The 21115-nt window shown below is 43.5% G+C and overlaps 1 protein-coding gene across 1 annotated transcript; it reads right to left on the reverse strand.

The window, feature by feature from the left end:
- Positions 1-521: 521 nt before the first annotated feature.
- On the reverse strand, positions 522-18664 carry HELB (DNA helicase B; the record flags this gene model as incomplete). The annotated part of the gene is made up of 13 exons (XM_084279238.1): positions 522-1976; positions 3037-3486; positions 3722-3856; positions 4716-4920; positions 5484-5543; positions 7193-7277; positions 8318-8448; positions 9375-9516; positions 10332-10503; positions 11350-12222; positions 13860-14086; positions 16792-17166; positions 18409-18664. The coding sequence occupies 13 exons, from the start codon at positions 18662-18664 to the stop codon at positions 1887-1889; spliced, it is 3201 nt and encodes a 1066-aa protein (XP_084135364.1). The 3' UTR covers positions 522-1886.
- Positions 18665-21115: the final 2451 nt, after the last annotated feature.

Genomic DNA, 21115 nt, shown 5'->3' on the forward strand with positions numbered 1-21115 from the left:
TCACTCCCCCCGCTCTGGTAAATCCTGTTGTAAGGTCTGTCATTCCCTATGCAGTGAAACACTTAATGGTATGGCTTGCAACCTGTGGGGAATTGTAAGCAGCGACTTTTTTAGTGGGATAAAACCTCTGAAGGAGGATTACCGACAAGAGTAAAACTGAAATGAGTTCAGACACGTGGGAAAGGTTTTAAAAGAAAATGGCTTTTTTTTCTAAACTGCATCAGTGGAAGATGGGTACATCAGCTCTTCAATGATCCATAAACCTGTAAACTCGTACTTAAAAAGCTCACAGGTGACAGTAAGTCAAACAATTTCTTGAAGGGACAGAAGTCCCATTTAATATGCTTTGTTTTCAGCCGCCTTTATGATAAACATTACCCCCCCACAACACTTTTTTAGAGTTTAAAACTGTAAATACCTTTTACAAACACATCACACAAATTCCCCTTCTCCCCCTCCCCCCCAGGCAATAAAATACTGCCAGTTGCTTTAGATGCTCACCAGCAGCTGCTTCGGTTTATTCCGGTATTCAAGTTGTTATTGGTAATTCTTGTTATTGGTGAATATAAAGATACTGGATTTGTCCATCTGTAGAGTCTCCATCTCTAAGCAATCACCTTCCAGAGTTGTTTCTGGTCAGTTCACACTGTTTAGCTGTGTCCCTGGTGCCGATTCCAATACATGAACAAGCTCACCTGCCCTGCACACACAGGTATCTCAGATTTCTAGTTTCAGCACTGCCAGAAAAGGTCAGAATGACATTCAATGCTGAATCGTGTAAAAAAAAATAATAATAATTAAAAAAAAAAAGTTCATGAGTCACTTAAATATGTATTTTTATTTGTAACAAATAAGTATTAAACTGTAAAGTATTTTTGTACAAATTTAATACTTTAATAGCATGATATTTATCGTCTATGTTACGTTTTTTTTGAAATTCAAACTGTTGCAAATATTTGTATGGAAAACCTGTATAAATTGAAATAAACAGTGATTTAAAGACATTAAAAAATGAGGCAACTGTTTTCTACTTGATTTTTTTTATATATTTTATATTCTTGTATTTTATATTTTCTCCACATTATTTTCTTCCATAGTTTTAACAAACCCTACCATGTCTGTATTTGCTATGGTTTTCCTGCTATACATGTTAAAAAAAAAAAAAAAAAAAAGGAAAAAAGGTTTAAAGCAAGCAAGCAGTGCAGCTCTTAGTACAATTTGTCTGATGTTTGATTAAACATTCAGCTTTTTAACCTCAAGAATCACAAGGCAACGAGTTGCACAGCACACAGAAGGTCAGCAGTGGAATGTTAGTTGACGCCGCCTTGGAATTTTGCTTTCCTTACCACGATTATTACAAGCACACAACCACTGGCTAAAGCAGCAATGGCAAGTTCTCCATCTGTCATTGATTTTGACTTTCTTGTTCTATTTGTAACAAGATTAAAATCCATAATCCATCAAAACTTCATGCCCACAAATCTGCTGCAGCAGAAAACCGTGACGGCCCCTTTGCACACTATTTCCTGACTCGAGCAAGCTGCAGGTTTGGTCCATCGGCAGCAGCAGCTCACCAACGCTGTAGCATCAGGAGACGGGTAAATCTTGGTATGGATGGCTCCAGTCTTTAAACCTAGCAGCCCCCACATAGTTTTTCAGGGAACATCCACACCCTGTAAGACCCCTGAGTTCATTCTTCACCAGAACAAAAAGAACAGTAGGATTTTTGATGACAGACACGCCAAGGAATCTTCTCTGAAACCAGATGACTGAAGATACAAAGTGCTCGCTTTGAGAATCATCGGCGTATCCAGGCTTCTCTCTTCCAAACATCTTGAGCAAAACAGGTTCAAGCAGGGTTGGTAAGGAGGACACTTAGTTGTTTGTTAGCTTTTGAAAAGCTTCCTAGGAGGCGGCATTTCCAAAGTCAGGTTCCTGAGTCTGGAACACCCAAGTGGGGAATCCTGTACTCCTGGCTGTCAAAGCAAAACAAAACCTGAGTTAGAGCCAGAACTACAATACAGTAACATCTTCAAAAAAGCTCTTTCCCCATGATGGAGATCAGAAATTTGATACAATGGAAAAAAAAAAAAAAAACACCTGTTTAAGCATATTTGGCTGTGTAAAAACCAACAATGAAATTTTATATAAGAATTTCTCAGCAGATCTGCACCTGAAAACTGACTTTGGCAGGCAAAGAATTAGCGAATTCAGGCTAAGGTAGCCAAGGGATCACTCTGCGGAGTACAAGATGTATCCTTTTACTGCTATGGACATTACAGCTTAGTTTGCTGTATTAATTATCTGTTATTCTGGGAAAACATCTGCCAAACTCAACTGCTACACCAACACCGGTCATCTTGAAAATTAGTATCACAGACTGGTTTGGGTTGGAAGAGACCTAGAAAATCATCTAGTCCTAAACCCCCCGCCACAGACAGGGACACCCTCCACTAGCCCAGATTGCCCAAAGCCCCATCCAACTTGGCCTAAATTTAATTGATTAGTATATTCATAGAGTCATAGAATGGTCAGGGTTGGAAGGGACCCCAAGGATCATAGAGCTCCAACCCCCTGCCACCAATCTCCAGGCCTGGATCTACACAAGGTTAGGGCCCCATCCAACCTGGCCTTGAATCCCTCTGGGGACGGGACGTCTACCGCTTCTCTGGGCAGCCTGTTCCAGCACTTCACCACTCTCTCTGTAAAAAAATCCCCCCAATATCTAATCTAAACCTTCCCTCCTTTAGCTTTAATCCATTTTCCCTTGTCCTGCCATTGCCTACCCTTTTTAAAAGTTGATTCCCCTTCTGTTTATCAGCTCCCTTCAGGTACTGGAAGGCTGCAATGAGCCCCCCCCCTCCCCGGCAGCCTTCTCTTCTCAAGGTTCAACAAGCCCAGCTCTCTCAGCCAATAATTCTTAATTAATTTAATATTAATAATAAAACAACAATCATAAGAGTATCCAAGCCACATGCAGTGATGAAAGAAGATGCAAAAGTTAATTTTAAGCTTTCTCAGCCACACGATACTTACAGGGGGTTTTGTCACAGCTTCCTCGGGATTCTCTGCCAGAGTGTGTTCTCTTTTAAGCGGGCTTTGCTGCAAGGTGTGTGTCTGCTTCTCTTCACTGCCAGCTGCTGACCCTTCTTGTTTCATCAAGCCAGCTGGAGGTTCAGATGGGTCCGGAGGACACTGAGCAGCAGAAAAAGAGCAAGTTCCAGGCTCTTGACTTTGAAAGCTCTTTGTCAGTGGAGAAGAAGTTTCTTTGGGGCAGTTGCTTGTTTCTGCCATCACCTCTCTCAAAAATCCCTGCAAGCGAGTTTTCCTGGGCACGTTCCTGTTAGTGACGGCTCGCCTGAGGTGTGCCTCTTCAGCTATGACGTACACACGGCAGCGTCCTCTGGTCACGGCCGTGTACACGTGCTGCCAGTGCTGCCGGCCAGCATTGCCAACCACGTAGACAACAGTTTTTTCCTCAGAACCCTGAAACAGGTTTAAGAACACCTCATCAAAGTAAGATCTCCACTAAGTAGTTAAAACAAAAAAAAAAAGACTAACTTAGAGGCCCCCGGGGACACTCTCAAGAATTATCTTCTATTCTGCATTCAAGGAACTTTAGTTTCAAGAGCGCTTCTGACTTTTACCCATGAAAACACAGTGCATTAGCAAGACAAAGCCGGGAGGAAGTTTTATCAGCTCACAGTTTGTTTATTTTTACCTGAAACGTGTGAATAGTCCTGGCCCATGCATGTTTTATATGACACAGATTCTTCAGTTCCTTATACTTCACAGTGTACGTGGAGCCATACGTGCTGCTGATGGTCAAGAAGCGCTGCTTATTAATTTCTACATCCTAAAGGAACAGCACAGAACACTCAGCAGTAAGCTCCTATCAGCAGGCCGATCGATGTCTACATGCCTGTGTACGTCCATATGCCAGTGTTCCCAAAACTACAACATCCGCCACGTCGACTGCATGGAATAGTTTCAGAAGGCTCTACACCCAAAAGATTGCCATTTTTCGCTGCCTACCTTCAAGGAAAACAGTTTCCCTGCACAGGGCCCACCCTAACTCCTCCTGGTTAGTTAGAAAAATGCTGAGAGCGGCAGTTTTAACCCTGAGAAAGAGAAAGCTTAGGTTACCCTAAGGTACAGTGAAGTAATACCAGTGAGGCCGTTCAAGAGTTTGCTGTCACAGAGAAGCTCTCACTCTCTCCCACCTACCCTGAGTGGTTCCCCCCTGCCCATGCACAAATATTGATCCTTTCACCAGACCCTTTGCTGGGTCAACTCAATTCACTGAACCCAGCAGAATACACGACTTTTTGTGTTAATGTATATTTTTAGCCAGCTCAGTTTTTGCCAGAGGCACACTCAAGCTGCAACATTAACTTTATTCTTTACTTAAGCTTATGTTCCTACCTATAACCAAAACATGATGCATTTTGATTGCAACACACTCAAGTATTTACAGAATTTATTTACGCAGGGTATCAGCAGGCCAGCTAAATCACATTCTATAAAAAAGCCCAGAGATATTTTACTGTGAACCCAGCTCTTTCCTGCCTTTCCCCTGACAGTTTAGCAGAAGGATGAGGTATGTATTATGGACTAAAATTTTAAAGCGTGAATTGTTTTGCTCTGGGGATGCAACAAGGACTGATTCAGCTGCCCCTGGGGTTTTTATGCAAGTTCTTGCAGCAAGGACTTACATCTGTGATGAAAAATATATCTCCATTGCACAGCCGCCTGTCCTCCTCAGCACGCTCCGCAGCGAGGGCAGCTCCTCCACTTCTGCCTTTGCAGCGACTGGGATCCTCTCTGGGGCCAGAGCCTGGCAAGAGATCCCTGAGGTACGTATTCCGCATGCAGGAGATCTTGTCATCCACTTGAAACAAAAGCCGTTTTTTATGGTCTCTAGGTCAGAGAAAGGGAGAAATGTATTTACAAACTACACACTTTCCATCTCTCGGTACTTCTCTTTCCCCTCCCTAGACTTGGGCCAGATTGAAAGCCTTAATCATGTTCAGATCAGTTAAGACCACTCACATTTTTTGAGTGAGCTGTTTCTTGAACTTTTGTAAAAGCTTTTGGTAAAAAAAACAAAGTAATATGGAGCAGCACCAAGATCCTGATTCCCAAAATATTTCAGAATCCATTTAGAAATCATACAGTGGCAAGAAACAATTAACCTGGAGGGTTTTTTCCCCAGCACTAACTCAAAATCTTAGAATCCACATAACAACAATTTAAATGAAAGGCAAACACTTGTTTTATGTTACCTCTGTTTACAGTCCAGGAGGAGATTAAAGAACCCATCCAAGAAATAAATCATTTCTACAATAACCTAAGATAAATAACCAGATCTAGACGGAACATCAGAAGTTCCAAGATTCTATTCTGAGTTGTTGGCCTGGCTGTAACACTTTCAAAAACAAAGTCAGATTGTTCACAGGAAAAACTGCAAAACGCTGGCTTACCTGGTCAAGTGATTTGAGTAGTGTTGGCAACAGAGTTCATTTATTAGATCACAATCTTGCCTAAATGACACAAAACAAGAACATGAGCAAAATCATGATGCACTTAATGAGCACTCAACAACTATGTGCAACGTCACATTAGCATTAATTAAAACCGATCACGATTCAGAGCTTAAAGGAACAGTTCTGCCCAAACACCACAGCGAGTGAGGCAAGGACGTTTGCGATGCATACCCAGATTGGATGTGAAGAGAAATCACAAAACTAGACAAAACTAAAGCCTGGATATACTGTTCCCTGGCTGAGATTGTATTAAAAGTAGATTTACTTGCTGCTTAAAAACCTGGAATTGTAACTTTTAAATGCAGATTAAGTACCTATAAATATATTCTAGAAGAATTTCATAGGAAATCATTAACAACAGTATCATACCTGAATGCAGGCTGGAGAAATAATATTGATTTCAGAGTTACTCAGCATTCACAACAAACAGGTGAACGAGCTAAAATTTCTAAATCACTTCTATGTGAGTAACCTGTCAATAGCAAGTGCTTTTTAATTGCTGAGGAAAGGTTCATCACAAATAGAAATGGAAGGGGTTTTCCTTAACCTCTCCTTAAAGGTTCTCCCTTCCTTTTGAGTGGAAGTGTAGGATTATGGGCTACTGGCACTACTGAACCTGAGGGAACAGCATGAAGCTGCAACAGGGGACGTTTAGGTTGGGTCTTAGGAAGAGGCTCTTTGCTGAGAGGGTGGTCAGGCACTGGAACAGGCTCCCCAGGGAAGTGGTCACAGCACCGAGCCTGAGTGAGTTCAAGACGTGTCGGGATGATGTGCTCAGTCACATGCTCTGAATTGGCTGGCCCAGTGTGGAGCCAGGAGTTGGACTTGATGATCCTTGTGGATCCCTTCCAACTAGGAGTATTCTATGATGCTATGATACATTCATCCCAGTGGTTCTGTGAGGCCATCCATAGTATTCATGCTCCTGTGAACACATTCATAATGTGATGGTTCACATTATGAGCAATTGCTAAACATTACAAACTTCCTTGAGAGTAGGTTAAAGCCCCATGTACCACCCCTTCTTAAATGATCAGTTTTGTGCTTCCAAATATCCAAACTGTAGGCAGATGCCCACGCCCAGCAGGAGCATTAACGCACATCAGACTATATGACTAAGTCTGGCCCTCGTGGCATGCAGGTACCTTCAGTAATTTGGTCAGTGCCCATGTGTGACAGACACAGCAGGTTGTATGTTCCATTATGCACCCTGGAATTCACCTCTGTCACAATGGGATATGTGTGAATCTAGACACTACTTGTCCAGCGGGTCCCTCTTGCAGCCAAGCCCTCGCCTCTCGATTCTGAAGACCACTGCACTGCCAGCAAACACCAGAGCACAGGTTCTCAGAGCACCTACTACAAAAACTGACCACTTATGTCCACCTTTTCTTTGTTTAGCATAAACAGTACAGATGAAGACAAAGGCATGGTGCAAAATAACCTTAAGCTTATAGAAAAATAAAGCAACTCTCCACAGAGAGACTGGGGACAACCAGAAGGCACAGGAAAAGACACCTGGCCTGTGTTCTCTCTGGTAATTTCATGATACTGCCACTAGTCTCTCCAACTCAACACGCTCAGCTATTTTTAGACTGTGGCTGCTAGCAAGGATTATTTCAATGTCTGCCTGCACGCGCCGTTACCTTCTGAAAGCAATGAACTGTGATTGTTTGGCATCCTGCAATCCTGGTCCTTTTCTGAGTAAAGCCTTTATGGCAGTTTGCAAATCTGTTTTAGAAGACATAAAAAGTAAGGCATAAAAACACGCAAAACAAGTTAAGAAAGAAAAGCATACTTCAATAGGAAATCACCTTCACTTACTTCAGTGACATTTCAACTAGTTTAAAACAGCAACAACAACAAAAAAAAAACCCATAAAAACACACTCTTCCCCTCACCTCCCCCCACCCCCCCCAAAAAAAAACCCAGCATGCCACAAAACACCCACAGATATACTCGTCAAAACAAGCATCCTGTAGTTACCTCACTATTAAAATCAGGGAGACAAGAGTGATATGGAAAGACAGAAATTCTTGTTTCTCTGTGTTAAACAGCTGCATAGAGCGTAGTTCATGCAAAGTAAGATTTTGATACAGCACATCAAAGGGGTAAAGATGAAACATTTTTAAGCCACAGACCTATACGTTTAGATTTCACAAAGGAAACTCATTTTTAGTATTCTGTTTGCTAAGTAAGTTACTATAGCATGAGAATATGAGAATATTCACACGTCCCTCCTTTCCCCTCCACCCCATATTTCTAGAAGCTTTTTGATGTGTATCAATTACAGGCTACTCAACACATTTATCAATAGATAAAAGAAAAACAAGGAAACCAATCCTAAAACCAATGGCCCTAACCCTGACCCCAAAGCCTTTTAAGAAACACTGATGTCTCCTCTCTGCTTCCATTTTCCTAACTTGGTTCTAGAGTTGGGAGCTCGTTCTTGTCCTACACACCACCCTGCTACAGTTGCTGTTTACTCAAATGATTCACCTCTGAAAAATCTGATCTTGTAAGGTTTAACAATGGCTGCTGAAACACAAACAGATGGTAACTGGTGAGCTGGAACTCCACAGTGTATACTCTGCACCTACGGGTCTTGCTGTGTGCAGTTACAGATTGGAAAAGATCACCTACAAATCTGGCATTTAAATGTATACAGCAAACACAGACAGAGGAAAGCTTCCCAAAACATGAGCTCCAGCCAAACAATCCATGCTTTATCAAAGGCAAGTCAAGATCCCAAGCTGACTGTACACACATACTGTCACAACTCCCGCCAGCAGGCAAAGCAATGAGAATGAATTTCTTCTCCGGGCTTGGCATTGTCATTTCCTCATTCCAACCAGAAACTCTGAGCACCTGATCGAATTTAGGAAGCTGCCGGTAAGAGATTCTTGACCGAGTGGTGGAGGGAAAACAGAGAAGTTATTTCCAGTTACAGGATTCCACTGTATCATCTCCTGCATCAGCCTGAACTTCACCATTTACAAATTTTTGGTCATCTACACCACATACACCAAAACCTCATTCTTCTGAGCTGAACTTAATTTCACATTTTTTCCCTAATTTTTCCCTAAGCCCTTCAGCATTGCAGTAGATACTTAGTATCACCCACACAGCTCTTCTCAAGGGAGTGAACTGGTAGCAATGTTACAAAAAAACCCAGTTGTTTGTAAAACACTTCCTGCTTGTGGAAGCCCTGCAAAAGTGCAGAATACTCTCAAATTCCAATCAACAACAAAAGATCTTGGGCACTCAGACTTAGATTTTGTTGTTAAAAGTTTAAAACAAGTCATGCACTAACAGCAGACTGGATTATTTCCAGACCAAAAGTAATGCAAATTCTGGAAACATTTAGAGGTTCTAGGTATTAATACAGAAAAAAAATTAAAAGAAAGTAGGATTTAATGGCCTTTGACATCTAACATTTCAAGGTAATTCAGCTGTTTTAGCTGTTCTTACACTTACCAGCAACGTCTTTAAAACTCTGTTTTAAAGATGCAATTGTAAGTCATTTCAGAAGGCATAAAGTAACGTGTGTGTGCACAACTCATTTGTGAGCAACAGAGGGTATTTGATAATTAAATACATCCAATAAAATTCAACAGTGTTCCAGCACACACTTTTTTTTGTCTGATACATATATTCCTGGAAAAAAAATTTGGGATTTGTTGTTGTTCTTTTGGGGTTTGGTTTGTTTCTTTTTAAAAGAATTGAAGAAGAAACTAACAGAAGCTGTATTATAGAATCACATCTGGATGCTCTACTATTTTGCAGGTAAAGGACCGGAGTGCTTCATCATACATCAGAAAATCCTACCTCGTGGCATTATCTACAATTAGTTGTGACTCAGCTCTGTGATTAGTTCTCAGTTCCACAGAACAGCCTCTTGATTTTAGACCCTCAAAGATGTCAGCTAACATGTTTCCCGGGTCTATGCTTGGTAGCTGTCTGGTGTCACCTAAACAGAATGCAAATTAGTACTTGTGAGAAGCAGTAACAGATCACCTGTTAAAAACAAACACTGGAATCAATACTCACATGCTTCCTCAATACAATTATCTTGAAATAAAGCTTTCAAGAATCTAAGAAACTTTGTTTAGAGAATCAGGCTGAAGTGTAGTACAAATTTTTCCCATTCCTCACTCAGAAATGCTTTACTAGCGGGTGAAAATCACTCTGACAATGATCACATCTTACACAAACATGTTTTGAATGTTACATATTTAAAAACAAATGCCATGTAGCGGCATGCCAAAAAGCAAGCCTCTGAGAAAGCAGAAAATCTTGATTTTACACTGCTTTCCTTTCTGAATGAAAACAAGATGATCCCAACATTAAGAACAACATCAAACCTCCCTTCTAACATGTGAATAATCATAGAATCACAGAATGCTTTGGGTTGGAAAGGATCTCAAAGACCATCTAGTTCTAACCCCCTGCCATGGGCAGGGCCACCCTCTACTAGCCCAGGCTACCCAAAGCCCCACCCAACCTGGCCCTGAACACTGCCAAGGAGGGGGCAGCCACAGCTTCTCTGGGCAGCCTGTGCCAGTGCTAACAGTAGTGTCCTTAAGGACTTCATACTGACAGCTGGGATGGAAAACTGTCTGTCTCATCTGACCTTACCAATAAGCAGAACTATCCAAGTACAGAACAATGGAACATTCCGGGGTTTTTAAGAGACTCTGCAAGACCAGTGGCAGCTCTGATAAACAGTATATAGTGCAAGTGTTGCTAAATATTGTAAAATGCTAAATTTGCTGGTTTACTTACCTAGAATAATAAGTTTGGCAAGCTGAGCATGCTCACACAAGAGCCTTAAAACTACACTAAGAACATGTACAGACACCAAACTTCCTTCATCCACAATCAGAACTGTCACAGTAGAAAACTTCCATGGCTGCACTTGTTCAGTCTGCCTCCACGATTTAAAACTAAAGATGACCTAGACACAAATCAAAATAAATCAAGCTCTGGCACTTATCATCTGTAAACAATGGTCTCATAAAGGTAACCAGTGTGTGAGATCATCTAATGATGTATTTAGACCTATTATATGAAATTCTGAACTTAGACCACTAAAGACTCAGATGATTCATCCGTTCAATCTTATTTTCCTCCTTGGTGAATGCATTTCTAGCCAAGATTATCAACACTTACTTAAAAGCACAGAAATGCATCTTCTTGTTTCTGCAGGGACCCTGAAGGATATTAGGTCAGCCATTAGTTTGCTCAGTAACAGAACACCTCCTGCTACAACTTGCTGACACTAATATCACACAGGGAAGGCGAACAGGCAACGAGCCTGTCCCCAAAGAGAAAAAAAAAAACCCTCACAGTACTTTTTATGTTATTATAATTTTGATTTACACAGGTCATTCCAAGCCTCTGATGTCTTTTTAGTACCTTCTGCTAACTAGGATAACAGATTTGACCTAAGTTTGTTAACAAAGGGTTTGCTTCCTACTTTTTTCTAAAAACACTTGCACAATATTTAACAGTAATTAATAAAACACCATGTGAATGAAACAGACTAGAACACATCTCTGCCATCTATAAGGTATTTGTCTTAACTGAAAAAAAAATCTGAGACATTAAAGAGACCAGGTGCCCTAGAAAGATACAAATGTGAGACATGTATAAGTGTAGAAAGAGGAAAAAAAATAGCATTGATAGCTACACATTTCATAAGGAAAAATCAGTAACAAGTGCTTTTTTTTTTCCCAAAGCAAGAATGGACAGTGCCAAAAGGACTTTCAGAATGTAATTTAAAACAAAAAAAATTCCTTACCTGATGCAGTGTATAGGCAGGAAGCTCAGTTTTTTCACTCAATAGGCTTGCTGCCCTCCCTGTAGGTGCAGTAAATAGTATATTCAATTGATTTTTTGTGCACATATTCTCTGACTCCCAATGATGATCAAAGGTATTCCATTCCTCGGATGCATCCAGGTCTTCTTCAAAGTCCTTAGAAGCAGCTTCCACTTCTTTTTCCATTTGCTTTAAGTGACGGAAAAGGCAGCTAACTATTGTGCTCTTCCCACAGCCTCCTTTTCCACTTATGATTGTGACAGGATTAGAACAGATCTTTTCAATGGCAAGCACCTGATCTGAGTCTACTTCTGCGTTGCTGTGGGCACCAGACGTAGACCCCACTTCCTTTCCAGGAGAGTGTTTTTCACAGTTATGACTGTCCAGATCTGTCTCCTTCACATCTTCGACTTCCTGAGCCTGGGTAACATCCATTCTGTTGTCTACCGTTCCCCTTGGCATCTCGGGAATGTTAAGTACCTTTCTCACATCACCACTCAGCTGCCATGAGCAGTCTGACAGAAGGTCACCTATATACATTGCAATGTCTTTTTCAGACCTGTAAAGGTGAGGAAGAAACACACGTGTTTTCTCCCTAATGACTATGTTCTGATCTTTCAGAAATTCAAGAGACTGCCAAGCATGCTCAATGGGCATATCTTTAGATACTAAACGAGCTAATTCATCTTGATCTTCATAAGTGTGTCCCATTTCTCTGCACTGTTTCTTGAGTTGATTATACAGAATTAATGCGTTCTTCTGCAATTCAGGAATCTTACAGAGGAGATCTTCACACTGACAGAAGTCGGCCCACGTTGCCTCACAGTAAGAAAGGTGCAGTTCCCTATAGGTAATCTTCTCCCCAAAAAGAACAACAGCAAAAACTTTATTTCAGGAGATGTTAGCCTCTTGCTGAATAACATACCTCCTAGTAAAATTACAGTTCAGAGGGGGGAAGTCTACAAAAATGTATGTATTTTACATAGGTGCAAAGATATAATGCTTTTCAAGCAAAGACGTTTAAAAAGAAAGATGGAATGATAATTCCTCCCAGTCACCTTTCTGTACAAAACAGAAACCTTAAAAGAATCAAAAATCTGGTGCAGAAACTGAGTGTTAGGGAGAACTTATGCACACGTAATTAGCACAAACAAGGGTAGAAATAGAGCACAGGAAAGGCATTAGCCAGAATACTGTACACAGTTCTGAACACACTACATCAAGAAATACACAGTCTTTACAGAGACTACCACAAAACAGTGAAAGATTAAAATAAAAAAATAGTATTGAGGGAAAGAAAAGTAATTTGGCTTGTTGAGCTTTAGGAGAAAAAGCTAAACTGAGCCTTCGAGCAATAAATAACAACTGCAGTGAGAATGCAGATCTTTGGTACAAGAAATAAGAGAGCAACAAGTCTGTACTGCATCAGGAAATACCCAAACTGCACTTTTGGATTAAGGCTTTTTTAAAGAGAACTATGTGAAAGACTGGAATATATTGGCTAGACTGCTGAATCTCTGAAACTGGAGGTCTTAAGGACAAGTCAGAACAGCTGTCAGTAAAAGCACTGGGGGGCTGAAGCACACTGATGAAGTGTTAAGCTATAGCTCCCATCTGAGGGAGCAGAGCGCTGAACTGAGGTAGGTCCAGCAGCGAAGTGGAAACGCAGCAAAGGGAAACAAGAAAGTAACCAGCAATCCCAAATCCCATTATCAGAAAGGGGAATGACTAGACCCAATGTCCTATTACAGAGTACTTGGTGTGCCTTACTATGGAAGCATTGACACTGTTCTGTGTGTCGAGAACAGGAAATCTCGTTTGCCAGTATAAAACTGAACAGTACAATTGAGGAACTTAAATGAGTTTTCTTACTTTTGGCCCAATCACTGTGAGTATTTGACTTTCTGTTTCTTGTAGAAAAGACTAAGGAACAGGTAGTTGTAACAAAACCACCTTTAAAAATCTTACAGAATCACAGACTGGTTTGGGTCGTAAGGGACCTTTAAAGGTCATCTAGTCCCAACCCCCTTGCATGGGCAGGGCCACCCTCCACCAGACCAGGTCACCCAAAGCTTCATCACCCTCACAGTGGACAATTTTTTCCTTATATCTAATTTAAACCTACCCTCTATTAGTTTAAATCCATTACCCCTTGTCCTATAACTACACTCCCTGATAGAGTCCTCCTCCATTTTTCCTGTAGGCCCTTTCCAGTACTAGAAGACTGCAATAAGGTCTCCCCAGATCCTTCTCTTCTCCAGCCTGAACAAGCCTAACTCTCTCAGCCTGTCTTCATAGGAGGGTTGCTCCAGCCCTCTGATCATCATCTTTTGTGACTGGTTTAATGCAGACCAACTGGGAAAAAAAAGGTTTGCTAAAACTCAGTCCAGTAAATCATCCATTTCCAAATAAACTAATCTTACCTCCCTCAAACACCCAGTCAATAAACTGAATGTCACTGAAACGGCACTGTATTTTTTAATATTACTTACCCTGCTGAATCCAAGTTTCCATGGCTCATTCTTTAAAATCTCATCCAACCTTGTTAGCATCTTGTCTTGAAGCTGTACTTTGTCACCATCCATACCATTGTTTTCTTCAGTCACGCTCTGCCAACTCACCATATCCAACAGAGAGCAAACATGGCATGGCAGAAGAATTGGCAAGAATTCCAATATTGTTGGAAAAGTCAGAGCTACCTTTGCAGCCTTTCCTGCAACTGGATGCACCATAAACCAAGAAAGTTTTAAGCAATATACAAAAGTGCTTGTAAAGGCAATTTAAGCTGACTCTGGCTCTTACCCCTCTGCCTACATCCAAAACATTCCTTAGTTCTTTCAGTTTCTTAGTTGTAATCCCTTTAAAATTCTTTTAAAATCTGTTCTCCCATAAGTTCCTGGGGACAGGGAGAGAGTAAACAAATAAAAACTGAAACTAAATGTACTCATTTGGAAAATAAGTACTATACATTGAGTTTAAACTGCCTATGGAACAGCATTTTGTAGAAAGTCAGTTCAGACATCACATGCCTGCCTCTCCAATCTAAAGAAAAATATTCTTGTGTACATCTGCATAAAAATTAAAATTGGAAATAAGAAAACAGGCTTCTACAGTTGTAGCATCAGATCAGTATGGGAACTGAGGAAAACAGTGCTCTCCCCTGGCTTTCTTAATGACCCCAAACTCGAGCCATCATTTTCCCTGTTTAGATCAGTCTTGGGATCCGCAAAAGGAGCAAAATGAAATGGATTTGTTCTATATCTTGCTTTAAAAAACAGATTTTAGAAGAAAGTGAGACCTTTAAATTTATCTCTTCCTAGGAAAAAATCCCCACAATTTTTAATCAAGAGTTAAAGAAACTTCATAATTCCCAATTTTTTCTCAGTTAAGTACTTTGCCTGATCACTGTCTTATCTACATGTCCTGGTTTCAGCTGAGATAGAGTTAATTTTTCTTTCTAGTGGCAGGTATAGTGCTGTGATTTGGATTTCAGATGAGAGAAATGCTGGTAACACACTGACTTTTGTAGCTGTTGCCGAGCAGTCAAGGACTTCTCGGTTTCTCATCCTGCCCTGCCAATGAGAAGGTGAGGGGTGCCAAGCTGGGAGGGGGTATGGCCAGGAGAGTATGCCCAAACTGGCCAAAAGGATATTCCATGCCATATGATGTCATGCTCCACATACAACTCTGGGTTGACTGGGAGGCAGCAGGGCTCAGGAACTCACTGAGCAATTGTGCTGTGCATCACTTGGTTTGGGGTTTTTTTATCATTATTATTTATTATCTTCCTTTACTACATTAATGATCGAACAGCTTGCTCTGGATGCCATACCCAAGCAATTGGAAGAAAAGAAGGTTATGAGGAGTAGTCAGCACGGATTCACCAAGGGGCGATCATGCTCGACCAATCTCATAACCTTCTGTGATACCACCAGATGGATAGATGGAGGGAGAGCAGTGGATGTCATCTACCTTGACGTCAGCAAGGTTTCTGATACTGTCTCCCATGACATCCTGATAGCAAAGCTGAGAGAGCATGGGACAGTGAGGGGACAGTGAGGTGGGTTGAGAACTGGCTGTCGGACCGAGCTCAGAGGGTGGTGATCAGTGGAGCAGAGTCCAGCTGGAGACCTGTGACTAGCGGTGTTCCCCAGGGCTCGGTGTTGGGTCCAGTCCTGTTTAGTATCTTCACTGACGACCTTGATGAGGGAATAGCATCCACCCTCAGCAAGTACACCAATGATACAAAGCTGGGAGGAGTGGCTGACACGCAGGAACACTGCGCTGCCATCCAGAGAGACCTGGACAGGCTGGAGAGCTGGGCAGGGAGAAACCAGATGAGGTTCAATAAAAGCAAGTGTAGAGTCTTGCACCTGGGAAGGAATAACCGGTTGCCTGTTATCTGTACAGGCTGGGGGATGACCTGCTGGAGAAGAGCTCTGTGGAGAAGGACCTGGGGGTCCTGGTGGATGACAGGTTGGCCATGAGCCAGCAGTGTGCCCTGGTGGCTAAGAGAGCCAATGGGATCCTGGGGTACATCTGGAAGAGTGTGGCCAGCAGGTCGAAGGAGGTGATCCTCCTCCTCTACTCTGCCCTGGTCAAGCCCACCTGAAGTATTGTGTCCAGTTCTGGGCTCCCTGGGACAAAAAGACAGGGATCTCCTGGAGAGAGTTCAGCAGAGGGCCACAAAGATGATTAAGGGCCTGGAGCATCTCCCCTATGAGGAAAGGCTGAGTGAGCTGGGACTGTTCAGCCTTGAAAAAAGAAGACAGAGACAGGATCTCATTAATGTTTATAAATATCTCAAGTGTGGGACACAGGGGGAATTGGCCACCCCCTTTTCAGTGGTCTGTGGAGACAGGACAAGGGGCAATGGCTGCAAGTTGGAGCACAAGAAGTTCCACACCAACATGTGGAAGAACTTTTTCACAGTGAGGGTGACAGAGCCCTGGGACAGGCTGCCCAGGGGGTTGTGGAGTCTCCTGCTCTGGAGATATTCAAGACCCATCTGGATGCCTATCTGTGCGACCTGTCCCAGGGAACCTGCTTTGGCAGGGCGGTTGGACTCAATCTCTGGAGGTCCCTTCCAACCCCTACAATTCTGTGATTAAACTGTCTTTCTCTCAACCCAATCATTTTACCTTCTTCTTTTCAATTCTTTCCCCCATCCCACAAGTGATGTGTTTTAGCTACCTGCCAGGTTAAGTCACAACAGTTTCTAACTGTATGCCTACCTTTAACTGGTCAGCTGTCCCACTATCCTCAAATGTAAAAATTAGAAGAATCATTGCATATTCAAAATTCATTTGAACACACATTTCATAGAACATACACTCCATATGAAAACCCATTAGCTTGAACACAGTACCTGAGCTAGAACTCATTAGCCTATGAAACAATGAAAATAGCACAGGATATACCTACATGAGTTCGAAACATATTTGAAGATATCATAATCCTTGATGTCTCCTTGTTTCTTTCCTGTCTGTAAGTGTGAAACTTGGAACTCATTTAGCTTTTCTTCAAGATTTCTAAAACTCAGCATAGACTCCATAGGAAGCCAAGTAAAAAACTTCTCTCTAAAAAACTCAGGAACACCACATTCCTTAAGAAAGAGTGAAAAGACTTGTTGATTGTTCTCTTCTATATCAGTCCGCAGAAAATATGATGGATATCCTTGCACAAAGTACTTCGACCCCATTTTTTTAGCTTTCACATGAACTCTCCACCAAGGCTGAGCTATTGGAAAACGTCCAACTACTTCATATTTCTTTCTGGAGCTGTCTTCTTGTATAAGAACTGAATCATTAAAAAGAAAAATAAAACCACTGTTAATTAGTAGTCATAAAGATTAAAAGTTCTGTTTGATTAGAAGAGTTCTGTTTGTTGCACTGATAAAACAAAGCGGGGGGGGGGTGTCCAACTTCCTGGTGTCAGCCTTCCCAGTAGTATTTAAAAATGAAAGCAAAACCAAACTCAGAAACAAGTGCTAAAAATGCTTCTGACAAATGTTGTAACTATATAATTAAACTTCTGTATGAATACTTATTAAGACAATTGGACACACATACGGCACATGGCTTAACAGTACATCATTTATGCCAAGTTTGTGATTCAATTTTGAACAGTTTTGCTGCAAAGTACTGCATCACGGTGCCTGCAAGCTCTTCAGCTTTCTACTTTCTGCACTGAAACCACCGAAAATTATAAACAATGAATATAATAAACTCTTAATGTTTCGTATGACCTGGTTGGCCTCCTCATTCCCTCCCAAAAAATTAAGTCACCGTTCCTCAACCCACACTTGAGGACTGAACGCTACGACCAGAACAAAGCCAGGCCCTATGTGTAGCAGGGCCCATTTTTCACCAAACCAGAGTACCAGCAGATCTTCGTCACAATTTCCCTGTTTATTTTCCCCTGGTTACCTAGCTCAATGTAACCATTTTAAAAACAATTTTCAGACAGAATATTCTCGCTAGGCAGAAGTTGCTCCAAGCTCACCTGCTTTTCTAAGTACTAAACAGAAAGCAGGGAATCATTACTGCCAAGTATTAACACCCTTAACATGTCATAAAAGAAAAAACCCGGGGTGTTTTGTGTAAAGTTAACTTGAATGGCAAAACTCTGTTTTCTTACCGCCGCAAGGTTGCGGCTGTGGGATTTCCTGCTGATCATTTTCCTTTGCCTATTACGAATTCAGTAACTAGGGAAGGAGCGGGTTTTGACTTGATTCACCTTCAGAACAGCCCACAGGAGCAGACAAGCCCCTCCTGGCCCGAAGAGGCGGCTGACAGGCCCGGGACCAACGGGCGGGCTGCGGCAGAACCGCGTCTCTGCAGACACCCGCGCGCTTCGAACGCCTCCGCCCCCCTCGCAGGGCCGGGCCGGGCTCGGCGCAGACGCCGAGTGCAGCCCGCCTGTTCCAAACGCAACCCCCCGGGCCGCGCTCAAACCCGCCTCCGAGGGAGGCCGCGGGCAGAGGACACCGAGGGCAGCCCGCCCGCCACCCGGCCCCTCTCCGTTCCCGCTGCCCCATACCCGCTCGGCGCGGCGGCAGCGCGGCCGCCAGCCGCGGGCCAGAATCGTCCAGAAGCACAGCCTCCGCCACGTACGGCTCCTCCTCGGCCTCCTCCTCTGTTTCCGAGTCCGAGTTCGCCGCCGCCTCCTGTGGAGGCAGCAGTATTCCCCACAGCTCCACCACGGCCCCTCGCTGGTGGCCTCGCACCGCCATGCCGCTACTGCGCCGCGCCTTCCCACGGAAAGCCTCCGCCCACCCCGCTCCCGGCCCTCTCATCCCAGCGCCCTGCGCGGAAGCAGACGTCGAGGGGGACGGGAGGAGAGACCGGTCGGGGTGCTGAGTGCTATGCAGTGCCGCTCGCTGGGTACTCCCGGCCTCGGTTGTGGCCGCGGCCCCGCTTTGCCGCGACCGGTCTCCTCAGGGCTACCTGAGGGGCCGTGCCGCCCCTGGAGCTACCGGCCTTCCCGGCGGCCGGCAGGCAGCGCGCAGAAGCGGTGCCTGTGCGCCGGGGGCTGGGAACTGATGGTTGGAGCGTGTAGTGGTCCCACTCCAGCTCCCGGGACGCGAGCAGGGCCGGGCGCTGACCACCAGCTCTGAACCTTGCGTGGTGGGTTGACCCTGGCTGGAGGCCAGGTGCCCGCCAAAGCTGCGCTGTCACCGCCTTCCTCAGCTGGCAGGGGAGAGAAGATCTGAGGAAAGGCTTGTGGGTCGAGAAAAGGATGGGGAGAGATCTCTCACCAATTTCTCACAGGAAAAACAGGCTTTACTCGGGAAAATCAATTTAATTTATCATCAGAGTGAGGTAATAAGAAATAAAACCAAACCTTAAAACATCTTCCCCTCACCTCTTCCTTCTTCCCAGGCTTAATTTTACTCCCAATTTTCTTTCCCTTTCCTCCCCACAGTGGCACAGAGGGACAGGGAATGGGGGTGGAGGTCAGTTCACCACATGTTGTTTCTGCTGCTTCTTTCTCCTCAGGTAGAAGACTCCTCACACTCTTCCTCTGCTCCAGTGTGGGGTCCCTCTCACAGGAGACAGTCCTCCATGAACTTCTCCAACACAAGTCCTTCCCACAGCTGGCAGTTCTTCACAGACAACTCCAGCTTGGGGCCCTTCAACAGGATACAGTCCTTCAGCACTAGACTGCCAGCCAACATACTCCAGTGTGTGTTCCTGTCCACAGGTCTTGCCCGAAGCCTGCTCCAGCATAGGCTTCTCCCAGGGTCAGATCCTCCTTTCAGTGCCTTCACTTGCTCCAATGTGGGGTCCACCATGGATAGGTGGATATCTGCTCCATTATCAACCTCCATGGGCTGCAGAAGGACAGCCTGTCTCCTAATGGTCTTCTCCATGGCTTGCAGGGGAATCTCTGCTCCAGTGCCTGAACACCTCTTCCCCTCTTTCTTCACTGACCTTGGTGTCCCACACCTCTTCTCTCTAGCTACAGTTGCTCCTGGTGTTTTTTGCCCCGTCTTAAATACGTTACCCTGAGAAGCTACCACTGTTACTGATGGGCTTGGCCTTGGTTAGCAGCAGGTCCTTCTTGGAGCTGGTTGGCATTAGCTCTATCAGACATGGGGGGAGCTTCTAGCAGCTTCCCACAGAAGCCACTTCTTTAGCCCCCTGTTATCAAAACCTTACCACACAAACCCAATACACCCTGCTACTGTTTGTACTCATACACGGGTACCCTACTGCAGAAACAGGGTGTCTCCTTTATAAATCAGTGTCTTTACATGACCCCAATCACAAAACCATCACATCGTAAAATCAGATCTCCAACATGTACTACCATGTTTCACCCAGCTGCCCCCCAAAGCAGTTTTATATTATGTATAACTGGCAAATTCTTTTTCAGAATGCCCTCATTTAAAACTACCCATACTTCCCTGGATTGTAATCCAGGCAGCCCACACAGCTGCTTGCTCTTGGCTTTCGTTCAACACAGCAGATATTTGCCTTTTCTGAAACTTTATCAAACAGTAGTTTCATGTTTTATGGCAGCTCATTGATGAAAATACCAAGCCAAATCATGTTTAGTATCACTGTCTCCTGAAGCACACCAGCAATTATGCTATTCTGTTGTTAAGAAAGTTTCTAAACCCTAGGATTCCCACACCAGAGGCTCAGGCTTGAGGTATGAGATAATTTGAGTGGCACAGCAGATGTGACTCTCGAGCTTGATGCTATAGAGGATCTCTGAACAAAGGCAAATTACCTGGGCAATTATATCCTTAGAATGAAAGATCCCCTCCCCTCATGTGACAGATTGGACCAATAGTAATATGTAGGATCTGAGGTCTTGCCCTTCCTTCCTTGTCTTGAGGCAGGATGCTTCTTTTCTTATCTACAAGGCTGCAGTTTCTGCTGATGGTTGTACTTTCCTTCCAGCCTGAACCATGGTGGTCTTCTTTTACTGAACTAGGTAAAAGTTCTGCACAGCTAGGTGAAAGTTTGCAGCTTGTAGCCTAAGGCTTCCGCAAATTCAGCCACCTCTGTTAAGATAGCGATGCCAATTGGCAAATTGTGATTCCAGCTGAGCTCAACAAGTTGTATTTTGCCAACACAGTGATGAAAGCAAGTCTTTCTAGGTTCTGTTTTAAACTGGTTTTCACTGGTTAGCAGTTAATAGTTTAATAGATTATCCTCAGCCTCTACTGTGCCCTGGTGAGGCCACATCTGGAGTTCTGTGTCCAGTTCTGGGCTCCCCAGTTCAAGAAAGACAA

The sequence above is a fragment of the Gallinula chloropus genome (genome assembly GCF_964237585.1).
Source record: "Gallinula chloropus genome assembly, chromosome: 1".
NCBI lineage: Eukaryota > Metazoa > Chordata > Aves > Gruiformes > Rallidae > Gallinula > Gallinula chloropus.